General features: G+C 35.4%; 1 protein-coding gene across 2 annotated transcripts; it reads left to right on the top strand.

The window, feature by feature from the left end:
* The first annotated feature begins 2,023 nt into the window (after positions 1-2,023).
* On the top strand, positions 2,024-12,418 carry LOC114936495 (uncharacterized). Of its 2 annotated transcripts, XM_085486135.1 has the most exons (9): positions 2,024-2,137; positions 6,140-6,276; positions 6,429-6,553; positions 6,708-6,847; positions 7,136-7,165; positions 8,382-8,593; positions 8,735-8,972; positions 10,066-10,310; positions 11,055-12,418. In XM_085486135.1, the coding sequence occupies exons 1-9, from the start codon at positions 2,128-2,130 to the stop codon at positions 11,280-11,282; spliced, it is 1,365 nt and encodes a 454-aa protein (XP_085342261.1). In that variant the 5' UTR covers positions 2,024-2,127; the 3' UTR covers positions 11,283-12,418. The 2 variants fall into 2 exon arrangements, with proteins under 2 accessions (XP_085342261.1, XP_029165547.1); XM_029309714.2 differs by lacking the exon at positions 7,136-7,165.
* The last annotated feature ends 558 nt before the right edge of the window (positions 12,419-12,976 follow it).

Raw genomic sequence — 12,976 nt, 5'->3', positions numbered from 1 at the left:
TTCTATTAATTTTTTTCCTGCCATTAAGCTTGTGAATCTTTTTATAATTGTCATTCGCGAGTCTCGCTTTATACGATCACATCGAGATCTTGTAGGGTCGTGTTGGCTTGAGTCTTTTACGAGGTCTCCTCAGAACCGGTCAGTGCACGTCTGATGGTGCATGTGCATCGCTGAAATTACAGGCTCGCCGTTTGAGTAATATTTCGGATAAGAATATGGATAATATGTGTGTTGCATCAAACAATATTCATATTCTTTGCTGACAAAATTTCGAAGAATGGACAAACTTTTCTTACGTTGGAATGAATTATAAAAATAATATAAGATCGTAAGAGGAAAAAATTATCGCAGGATTATTAATGAATGCATTAATAGATCGTCCATATGTCAATGCATTGGAAAATGTAAATACTGTCAGTTTCCTATTTCGCTAGTTATTCTCATTTCGTTTAAATGCAACATTGTACGTAAATTGCTGGAACGAGACTGGCAAGTAATTGACGTCAATTGTCAACTGTTAGGAGGATAAGAAAAGCATTTAGCTGCTTACAATTAGTTAATAGAAGCGAACGATGTTTTTACAACACAAATAGAAAGAGAGAGAGATAAATGCTATGCTATTTTTCTGCATTCTACGATTGTACATTTAAGATTCACAGCTGTAAACATACCTGCTAGCACTATGTTATTTTTCTCTTGTAATATATTATGTATAGAATAAATTATCTTCAACTTTGCAGTTATTGCGTAATCAGCGCTGCATCGCTAGATATTAATGTTAAAGGTGTGCAATGTTGAAAATATTTTTAATTAATTCATAAGGTCTGCAGTGTAAATAAGAATGTTTTTCCTCGATGAATAAAAGTTGATAAATTATTGATGCATGCCATGCAATATATGTAATAGCTAAAAAATCTGTTGTCACGATAATTATATTTTTATTTAATATTATATCGAGAGAATGTTATGAATTTCTCACATATCTATGGAAATTCAATTTATGAAATGTGGATACTTCAATATGTCAGAATCAGCTGTTGATAACTGGCGACCATCAATCGCTTACAGGTATCGTCAAGAGGTAATTTACAATAATTTTGTGCATCTGTACATTATCGACTTTTCTCGATTAAAATCGAGATTAAAAATTTGAATTCAAAAATAAAGATGGTCATAAAGAAAATATATTAATATTTACTAATACATTAATTTTTATAATAATATTGTAATTATATGCATGTAATTTACACAATTGAATCTGCGCATTCTCCGAATAATTCATGTGAATCGTTCGGAGAATCAACATTACGCGGAAATCTAATTGTCAAACGGATGAGTTTATATATATATTCCAATTAAAGTTTATTATTTCATAGTTATTATTAAGTATGTCGTCATAACTGATACTTATAGACCATCACTTAAATATACCGCGAATAAAAAATTCAACTGATCGATAAGAATTATTATTAACTCGTTCAAATGAAATCATCGTTTAAGAATGATAATGACTGCATGCCATTTGTTGTTTATGATATTACATGCAATGTATAAGCACTTGTAACAATTCGCCGCTGCTGCGGTATTATTTAAAAAAGTAAACCACAATCTCTCTCTCTTTCTATTAAAATTGCGAATCGTGCAATGCTGATACAGAATGATCTTTTATCACGCAAGTACAGTGCGCACGTAAAATTCCTATTGCGATCGGGAAAGGAGCGAAAGATAATATTAAAACATGAGATAAGAGTTAATTAGAGAACTTAATGATTCACAGTTCAATTATCGCGATGATAAATTATATATTCAAAGGCTGAAGAATTTTAATCTCCTGTACGTCACAATTAATCGGATCTACGGAGATCTATCCTTTCTGGAGTATCGGAATTCGATCTATCTACGTCGCCGATTCGCTGATGACTCATCCCGCTCGTTAATTAACATTCACATACATACACATCGTACCTGCACGCATCGCGCTTGCGTCGAGCCGCCGCGTCGGCTTGCGATTGCCAAGACGTTAAAATTCCGCGCCGCGTCGCAGTACGAATTCCGTCGTCGTTGTGAGCACATCGTGGTACCGCATCTCCTATAATCGGACAATTTATAATCTACTAGAAGAGCAACATGGCAGTCTGTAAGTCATAATATACTCGTGTACATTTTGACGTTTGACATTTTTTATCTGTCACATTTTGAAAGATTCTTTAAATCGACACGATTATAATCTATATTTGATTCGTTTTGTATAATTCTCACATAGAATCTATTCCATTATTCATCACCATGTCGCGACTATTTTGGAGCAGATTAACTATGATCGCTATGCGGTTTACATTGACGCGTAACATTACGTAACATATACGCAGAATTGACGTTACTCCGAAATAAAGAAATAGGAAGAATAATCTAATGTCGTATAATATATCTCAGATATTAATTAATTAATTTTTATTTGCGTGTATTTGCGTTGATTAATTTCTGAATGGTTTAACAAATAATTAGCAAGAGTCTTCTTCTGCCTCGCGAATTCATTTCCGCGCTTTCATTCCATTTTACGGTGATCGAATCAAAGGAAATAGAGTTTGTAGACCTAAGAAATATTATAGCTCTCTTCTTAAGAAGCGAATAGTATATCCCGTTTCTTTTCTAAGGTCTTTCTAAATATAGAGTCGGGGCGCGGCTGCCGGTTTGACAAGCCGGCTGGCTAGATACACCGGCCGGCGTTTAGATACTTTGTATACGATCGAGTCGCATGCTCAAGCGATTTTAAAAGAACTATTGTATGAATTTGTATGGATCTGATCTGAAAAAAAGATTGCTCTGTCCTCAGAAAATCGAGAAAAATATTCTAACACAAAAAATGTATGACTTCGTTTTTCAGATACAATATAATACATGTAGAACGAAAGGAAGTAATGATAATATCCATTAATTCACGCAGAGACCGATATAAATACATGTTGGTATAAATATACATAAAATCTGAGATATATAATATATATCCCAGATTTTATGTATACTTATCGCGCTGGTATCTGTTGTGCGATTTAATGAATATATATATATATAAATACCACGTTTGAAAGCTTGTACAATTTCAGAGTATTAACGTGAGAAATTTCGCAATTATAGTGGCATAGTGAATGTGAGAGTAGATCTCGGATCCGATGACGAGTCCCCTCGTCGGGTATAACAGCCTCGATCACGTCATAGGAATGCGACCCCTTCACATCCACGTAATCCATGATTTCCAGAGATTGCTGGTCTCGTAATACAATAGTTGCCGCCTCCGAGCTTCTTCATCTCATCATCTAAAGTTGTTTCTTCCGCTCTTTGACCGCGCGAAAACTAATTTATCATTCTCTCGAAAATCTTGTTTTTCAATCGCGACTATTCCTGATTCAACATTCATACACGTTTACGATGCGGAATATTTTATTTTCTCCATTGTCTTGTCGTCTTCGTGACACGATCGTACGCCTTGTTTGGATATTATCAGAGCGGAATCCTTGGGAGTGTTATGAAAATACTGCGCGTGAAAGATGGACACTTTTCCCATTCATCTTACCGTGAAATTGGAGCGTTCTTATTACGTGGCTCTCTAATTATATGAAACCTTTGCCCGCCGACCGGGTCCTTTCTGTCACGTAAGCTTCTCGAGAAAAACTACGAACAAAGCTGAGTTTACTTAAAAATTTAACGACTCGTTTGTCATTCTTTGAAATCCGCGTACAAATAAAAATCTGTCTTTCACTTTTGTATTACATAATCAGCGAAAAAAAGAGACAAGTAGACAGAACAATGCTCGAAAAAACAATACGAAAACAACGAAAATATTTTTATATAGTTAAACAAACTGTAGAAACATTAACGTATCGTTCAAATATTGTTTAATTGCATATATTAATTTAAAATTTGTGAAAAAATTTTCTTCGTTTAGATATCATCGAAAAAATTCAATAGAAAGTTCCTTGATGTTTTAGAGCAGGTGGCAAATTAGGTGGCGAGTATGGCACCTGTTGTAGATCCTGTTAAATTACGTTCTCCACCTTGCACCATATATAGTAAAGCAACGACAGTTGCCATGCGAGGTCAATGACAGCACGACGGCGAATCGCTCCACGAATAAGTGTACATAGTCGAGCTATCGTGATTTACCGTAGAACTAACTAGCGTGCAACTATTTAGCGTAAAGTCCGGTTGATATAGGTATTATTTTTTCTTTCGACACACGCGACCGTTGTCACCATCCAAATCCCTTTTCATGTCGCGGAAAATGTCAGAAATTAATAGCACTCTCGGGAGGATGTCGCGGATAATTTATTTTAGATGATGTCAAACGAGAAAATTCGTGAAATTTTTCCGTACATTCCAGATGACGGTATTCGTAGTTGCGCAACGTGAATCAGACTCAATAGCTCTAATTTTCACGTTGTTATGTTAATTGCGAGCGAAACGACCCACATTTTATGAAAGCTAATCAATTTGCCGCGCGAAATTAACGCGATTCGAACCGCTTACGATCTCTATAGACATCGACGAAAGATATACTTATTCTTCGCGTCCGATAAAAAAAGAGTCTACAAAAAATATTTTTTTATCTACAATATACTTGGAAAACTTTTCAAATCTCGCAGCAGAGTCGCGCGTATCGGAGAAACGAATGTCAAAGCGTCGATGTGATTTCAGGGGTCAAAACAACAAAGTAATCTTCGGAAGCTTCATTAGCGGACATCAATGGATATCAGTATTTTTGTTGAACGTGTCGCATTTCGAGCGAGCGCAGATTTCTTCAGCGACACATCACGTTCAAAGAACCGCGGGCGGCGATTATTCCAAATCGGGGACGTCGTGCGAGTAATTGACATCGAAATAAGAATGACATCAGAGCGTTAGACCTACTACGCTGAACGCGATGACCTCGAGTTTAGCATCGGCGTTAGGTTTCGTGCAGTGTATAACGTGTATATAGGGATACGCCTTATGCAAGGACCATATGCCAAATCGTCCCGCATTTATAATCCCTTCCTTCGTTTACAATGCGTATGATGTCACCGGTCGATGAATAGTTGGAGACGCATAGCCAACTATTTATAATCGTTACGTTTACTCCCTTACTTACGTGCGTTAGTCAGATTACGCGTTTGCAAGAAAAACACAACCGGAAAATAGGAAAAAATAGATAAGAAATATTAGTTATGCGCGCGACTCTGTCGCTTCTATTTCGCGCGACCTCGGAATTAATAAAGTGCTATAAAATTCTCTTGCTTAAACGTTTCATGTAAATTACGTGGAAATTAATGGAATGACCGTATTCATTATTTCATCTTTTTTGAAGACTAATTTTGAATTAAAATTGAAGATTAAAAATCTCCGAAATAAAAGAATCCACCAGGGATCATCGCGATTACTATTCATTAGAATTATTAGAATTTATTGTCACTTGTCATTATGAAACGTGATCTTGTTGGACCAAGAATAACCGTTTATTCATCTTACATCTCGGCATTTTCCGGAATAGAAAATGATTTATTAAGACGAACGGATTTATAGGCGCATATACACAACTCGATTCGAGAATATATAGATTATCAGACTTTTGCGTGCAGCATTGAAATTAAAATTATCAATAGCATACATTTTTATCATACATCGTTATACGCAAATATCTCCTCGCTGATGACAAACGTAATTGACAATGACTCATCCGTGCGCGTCGAACGCATCGATAATGCGTCATTTTTACGATTCACATTTTAAAACTAAACTGTATACAGAAGCCTGAACACATGTAATCAGTTTGCACCGAGACTGACCTTTATATACCTATCATTAAAATTAAATCACGATCGAATCACTAGACGTAAGTCACGTACATGATTATCACTACCAGCGCGCGATATCGATCGAATCCTGCATTGTCCTACTTTCTTTGACGTAGTCATAGGGTCGGGTTGGCGTCAGGATGTCTGGATGTTCGATATCAACACATTTTCGCGCGTCACAAGACAGTCGGATATGGAGAATCGATGATTAATTAACACGCGAGGCTCGCGCTTGATCAGCTGATTTTGTGATTTATAAAACTGCGAGATAAATTATTCGATGTTCTTCATGTAGTCCTTCACCTTTACAGCGCTTTCCACCGAAGATAAATTAGAGTACCAGTTCTATCCCGTGACGGCTGGGCAGATCCAGTTCCGGGTGAAGGCGCCCAACGATGCTCACATCGCTCTTACCACGGGGCCCCAGGAGGGAGACCCGATGTACGAGGTGAGATTTTTTCTCATTCATTCTTACGCAGAACTGAGAGCCAACAGATGCCTTTCTAGCTATAAATTTTAGCTTTAAAATAAAATCCAGCTTTGCGATGATAATTAAATTGCGACGAAGCATGATCAAAACTCGTTCTTTTTTCTCTTCAGGTTTTTATCGGAGGCTGGAGTAACAGCAAGTCCGTCGTGCGCAAAAATAGAACCAAGCCGGAAGTGATGGAGGCAGAAACACCTGACATCCTCAGCGCCGACGAGTTTCGCGGTTTTTGGATCAGGTACGGTAGTTCGCAGACTTGTTCTTCCATTCATTAAAGTGTCGTTAGGAGTCGAGCAACTTACATTGTTATTACTTGAGTTTGATTAGCATCAATTAAATCTGTGTTCCGCTCGTGTATTATGTAACATTTCTTTTATTCGCGAAATTCGCAGATGGAACGACGGGACTCTCACAGTGGGCAAGGAAGGCGATTCGGCTCCATTCCTGAGCTACAGCGATCCAGAACCATTCGGGATCGGTTACTTCGGCGTCTGCACCGGCTGGGGTGCCACCGGTGACTGGCTCATCGAAGGTAAGGTCTCTTCTTCTCTCACTTTTTTAACGATACGAATTATCTTTCCAATCCTTTTTGCTTTCTCAGCCCTCGATATATAGTCTTCTTCCGATCCACCTTGTTTTACAGATACGTAGGTAGAAGTATATATAATACACTCGTAATGTATAATTATAGACCATTTCTCTATAAGTTTACCAAATTTCTTCTATACTCTCATATATTGATATTTGACACTTTCTGATTTTTCTTTCTGGCATTCTTTCGGATTATGGACGATCTATTAATGCATCGTGGTTCGCACAGCCATATGCTGCGGCGGAGGTTACGGTGGTTGTACGTAATGTATTTGAAAAGCAATCCTGTATTGCAATGAGAACCATGGCATAGTCGCACGTGATCGTTTCTTAGATTCTGCTTGTTCGCCCGGGTATGTCTGATTCCCTCCTAGCACGGATTATCCCCTTTATATATCACGTGTAATTGTAAAATAATTGATGCTGGATTAAGAGCGTTTTTTTTTTACAAAGAGAATTAGATTTCTGATACAAATCTTACACCGAAAAAATTGTATTCTTATATTAGTATATGTGTCACTTACCTTTATAATATCTTCTTCTAAAGGCGCCAAAAAGATCCTTTTAATTTAAGAGAAAATTTTCCAAAGAGATATTTTTTAATTAGATATATTATCTTATTAGATATTTGTAACATGCAAGAATATATACTTAATGATATTTTTTATCAGTGTATTATTTGGAATTAAAGAATATATTCTTAATTTAAGAAGATATTCCGAAAAGCATCACATAAAGAGAGAAACATCTTTATTCATTAAGAATATCTATTAAGAGGACTTATAAAGTATGCATGTTAAAAAAATAATTTTTTCGGTGTACATTTAATAATTTAAAGAGACAAATATTAATTCAGCACATCGATACACAGCACGTTATGATAGACCTTCAGGCATCGTAGATAGACACGATTGATTTTCACCCACATATATTGACTGATATTAGGATTTATTTATTTGACTGCTTTTCTGCTTTTGCCTAATGAAAATTACATTATTACATCATTTCAAGTAAGAAGTGAAGAACACAAAATATCGTACGGGAATTTCTTCAATTCGAAGGAGAGCAGCATATTAAAAACAACATGATGCTAATACATGTATATAGACAAAGTTGTATGATAGAGCTCAATTTCCTATTTTTTCCTCAGATTTTTTAATTAAATTCTACATTAATTTAAAGATAATTTTATTCGCTATATGGGTAAATGTCTTCAATTAGGAATGTCTTTAATTCGAAGGAGAGCATATTAAAAATAACATGATGCAAATACATGTATATAGACAAAGTTGTATGATAGAGTTCAATTTCCTATTTTTTCCTCAGATTTTTAAATTAAACTATTCTATAAAAAAATTTATTGGAAGGCCTTGACGAGCAAGTAAAATTTCTAAATTATTCTACATTAATTTAGAGATAATTTTAACCGCCATATAAATAAATGTCTTCATTGTAATTTTTTTACGTTCGATAAGGTCGCAATCCCCTGAATACCCCTAACAAACTAGAGTACAAGTTCCATGCCGTGCGAAGTGGCTCGGTGTTGATCGACGTGAAAGCCAAGAGCAACGGACATATCGCGCTGACCGACCGGAAGAGCGAATCGAGTCCCATGTACGAGATCATGCTCGGCGGGTGGGAAAACAAGGCGTCGGTTATCAGATACGATCGCAAACAGCCTGACAAGGTTCGAAACGATCTCCGCTAATGATTCGGAACCGGTAAAATTGGATCCAACGCGATTGGGACGTTTTAGCGATTCCGAATTAAAGGGATAGAAAGACGATTCTTTCGCTCTCACGTGGGAAATTTTCCGAAACCCGTTCAGGTGCGCGTGGACACGCCGAATCTGCTCAGCGAGCACGAGCACAAGAGGTTCTCGATCACGTGGCTCGACGGCCTCGTCGCGATCAGATCGGGCGGTCAGAGCGGTCCTGTCCTTATGGAGTGGCGAGACCCGAATCCCATCGGAGTGAGCTACGTGGGGGTGCGCACCGGTTGGGGTGCGACCGGAAACTGGAAACTTCGTTTCGAACAATATCCCGCAGTTACCGGTCAAAAGAAACGTAATAATTTCTCTCTGGACATTTATTTCTATATCTCTGTTTTTTTATACGACGATACCTTAACAAACTGACGTCATTAAACGTCAAAACGACGTCATTCGACGTCAAATGATGTCATTTTGACGTTTAATGATATCAGTTTGCTACCTGGAACGAGATCGGTCAATGTCGAGTGACAAAGTCACGTTGTGCAATAATTTCGCGCGATTCATAAATGGCATTGACGATCTCGAGATCGTCGAGAGGTGATAGATCTTCTTGCTTGGCTGCGATGTTAAATCTGTATATACGCACTCACGCACTATACGTGTAGCTTTTCTCCTTTTTCCCGACTTATGCAATTTTTAAGCGTATGATTAATAAATAACATCTGTAAAATTTTTTACGTATAGACGTATGCAGATTATTAGACTCAAACATATTATTATGTTGAGATTACTTCATTGATATATTTTTTGCGTTTTTTTAATAGACACACTTATTTAAATTATATGTTATTTTTTTTATAAAGATTGAAAATTTCTTTATAATGTTTTAATCTGTAGATTATTCGGAAATATCCTTGTTAGTGATAAAAACTCATATTGAATCAGCAACCGGTTTATGTCGTATTGCTGGTATTGATTGATTTTATAACACAAACATCATCGACACGCAGTAAGTGCTTGATGATTCAATATAAGTTTCTATTACTAAAAAAATATTTCCGAATAATCTGCAAGTAAAAAAATTATAAAACCTTAAATCTTTTATTAAAAAAATAAAACTTAAATAAATGTGTTTGTTATAAAACACAAAAAAATTGTGTAATCTCAACATAAAAATAGATTTGAGTCTAATAATTTGCATACGTCTGTATATTTCTGTTATTTTTTCCAGTTTTCAATTTATTCCTCAAACACTCATTGTATTAATCGCATGGAATATTTTATAGCACATAATTTATGCATAGGCAAACGTATTAATTTAGCTTGGTTGAATGAGGATGCACTGCTGCATTATATTACTTTCTGGTATTTTTTTCACCGTATCAATATACATATAATTTCGAGAATTTTTTGTCGCATTATTAAGGGTAAGAACGTGATTATAGATCCTGGCGCGACGCCGTCCGCACCGGTGGAAGTCCGCGGACTCGACGCCGGAAGTGCATGCTGGTGCGACGCGTCCGGCGGAATGGTTCCGCCTGATGCGGTCGAGGGTGGAAACGACGACGGGCCCTTGTTCGTCGGCAGGGCTCATCACGAGGGTGCACTCATTCCCGGCAAGGTAAAGCCTAGCCATTCCGTTTGCTACGTCGCCTGGGGTGGCGAGGAGCATGGAAAGACTGATTACCAAGTAAGTATATGTATAGATCCAAAGAGAGACACGTAGCAATTTACGAGTCGGATATTAATTGGATCAATTATATATATATATATATATATATATATATATATATATATATATATCATAGAATGCGATTGAAATCCGAGAATTGTATATTTGTAAAATGTTTTTGTCAGACGTATCTATATAATATTAGTTATCGAATAAATTTATGAAGAGAGATCCTAATCGAGATCCTTATTCTTGAAATTTGTTATACTCTCTTAAACTGAATTAGTATAAAATAAGTTTTAATCAAGGCATAAGTTATTAATCAGATTTTAATATTTTATTAATTTTTAATAAAAATTTTGATTTACTTTCTTGTATTTACATCTTGTATTTTACATACATATTTTACTCTGAAAAAATGAATAGCATTCTTAATAAAAAATTCAACCATTTAACATAAATAAATTTTATTTTATAAAATATTATAAGATGCACTTCCAAATATTACTGATTAAAACAGTCATTAATTGATCATCTTTTAATGGGATTTTAATGGTTTACAGTATTATCATTGAAATCATTATACTTTCTAATGATACATTAATTCCATTTAAGAGAGTTTCAATAATCAAACACACATATATATGAATGTAATATCCCACCCAAAATCGATCCTGTACTTGCAAAGCTGCACGTTTAAGAAAATTTCTAATTTTTTACAGAGAGAATGATTTTTATCGTTTATCACTTCTCTCCTTGCAGGTTCTTTGCGGCTGCAATCCTACGTGGGTGCCAGTAAGCGGCGGAAGCATCCCGCCAAACGCGCTTCCGGGTGGCGAGACCGAGGATGGCGAACCATTGTTCATCGGTCGCGTGCACCACGAGGGCACTTTGACTATCGGAAAGGTGCAACCTTCTCATAGCGTGTGTTACATACCTTTCGGTGGTGCCGAGGTCGCCTTTCCCGAATTCGAGATCCTGGTCCAGTAAACATCGAGGGAAACTTTTCGGCCAGGAATAGAAGTCGTCGACTTATCGGCAGTTCTGCGAAAAAGAGATGACAATTTCAGAGATCGGCGATCTCAATCATATGTTTAAGTCGTTTGATGTCATCGTCAAAAAGAAAGAAGAAAAATCGATTAGAATAAGATAGACGGTTTCTGATTTGTCAATTTTTTTAAAATAGAAAAATCGACGTGTTTATATTGAAAAATATGGAGGAGGAATCTCATAAGTGTGCAAACTAGTCTAATTATATTACAAGTCAAGATAACATTTACGCGAAAGATGCTGTAGAACTGACCGATAAGCCGGTGATATGCGCTATATCTAGCGTCTGCTTACTTTGCACAGAATATAATTGCGGTCGCACGCTATAGGAAGAGTGCAAATTAAACGGCAAATATATATATATATATAGCTCGGCTAGACATGCGTATGTTTATGCTATATATTCTTGTCATGGGTGTTCGTAGGTTTTTTTCCAAGGAGGGACATGATTAAAATTTCTTTCATTTCTTATTTCATTATTCTTTCTTAATTTTTTAAATTCAATTTTCTTATTATTTTAATATTTTTTATATTATATAAAATTGCAAATATAAATTCCAATATTTATTCACAGTAAGAAGAGCAAGTGCTTAATTTTTTTACTATATAATTCCAAGAGAGAGGGAGCAAATGCCTCCCTCTTTTGCCTCACCCTTCCTGCGGATGCCCATGATTCTTGTTCACCAGGTATCGGATCTGGATAAAATGTTATTTTGCCGGCTCTGCTGTGAGACGACGAAACATAGATATATATATGTATATTTTTCATATGAGACGGCTATCGTTTTTCTAACGCACAATATATATTTCAAGCTTCTCATCAAAAAATATATTTTCGGAGATTCTGTATTGTTGTGACACAGAGATTAAAGGTACATCGACAAGAAAAAAAAAAAAAAAAAAAAAATATATATATATATATATATATATATATATATATATATATAATAAAAATCTCGTTGCATTTTATTGCACCTTCTTTATTCCCTTAATTCCCTTTATTCCCTTATCAGAAGTCTTCCCTTAATTTTATAAATATACTTACATGTGCGTACTAAATAAAATTATTTACAATATATGTTCCGTTAATTCTCGCAAGTATTGATGCTGCTTTCCCGCGATATTTGTTATTTTTGCATATTCTACAAGAACATTAATAATGTGAATAAATTATAATTTTTTAAATTAATAAACATTAATTAGTTGAAACTATTATAATTTTTTCACGTTATAAATGCTGTCGTAGAACGTGCGAAAAGTAACAAATATGCAATTTGCATATAATCCGAAGTCTAGATATCACTATAAAATGGATTGGTCTAGATATCAATATAAAATGGAAAAATTCTATGAATTAAAATTATATCGAGACATAACAAAAATACGATGGAATTAAAATTATCTCGAGACATAATTTTAATTCATCGAATTTTTATTATGTCTCGAGATAATAGTAATTCATCGAATTTTTATTATGTCTCGAAATAATTTTAATTTATCGAATTTTAATTATGTCTCGATATAATTTTAATTAATGAATTTACATTATGTCTCGACAGAATAAAAATTCTTGAATTATTATTATGTCTTCACATAATTTTAATTCATCAAATTGTTATTAAGTCTCGACAGGC

This window comes from Nylanderia fulva, unplaced genomic scaffold (assembly GCF_048542155.1).
Source record: "Nylanderia fulva isolate GAGA-0341 unplaced genomic scaffold, ASM4854215v1 Scaffold40, whole genome shotgun sequence".
Classification (NCBI taxonomy): Eukaryota; Metazoa; Arthropoda; class Insecta; order Hymenoptera; family Formicidae; genus Nylanderia; species Nylanderia fulva.
This window is presented reverse-complemented; position numbering and strand designations above follow the sequence as displayed.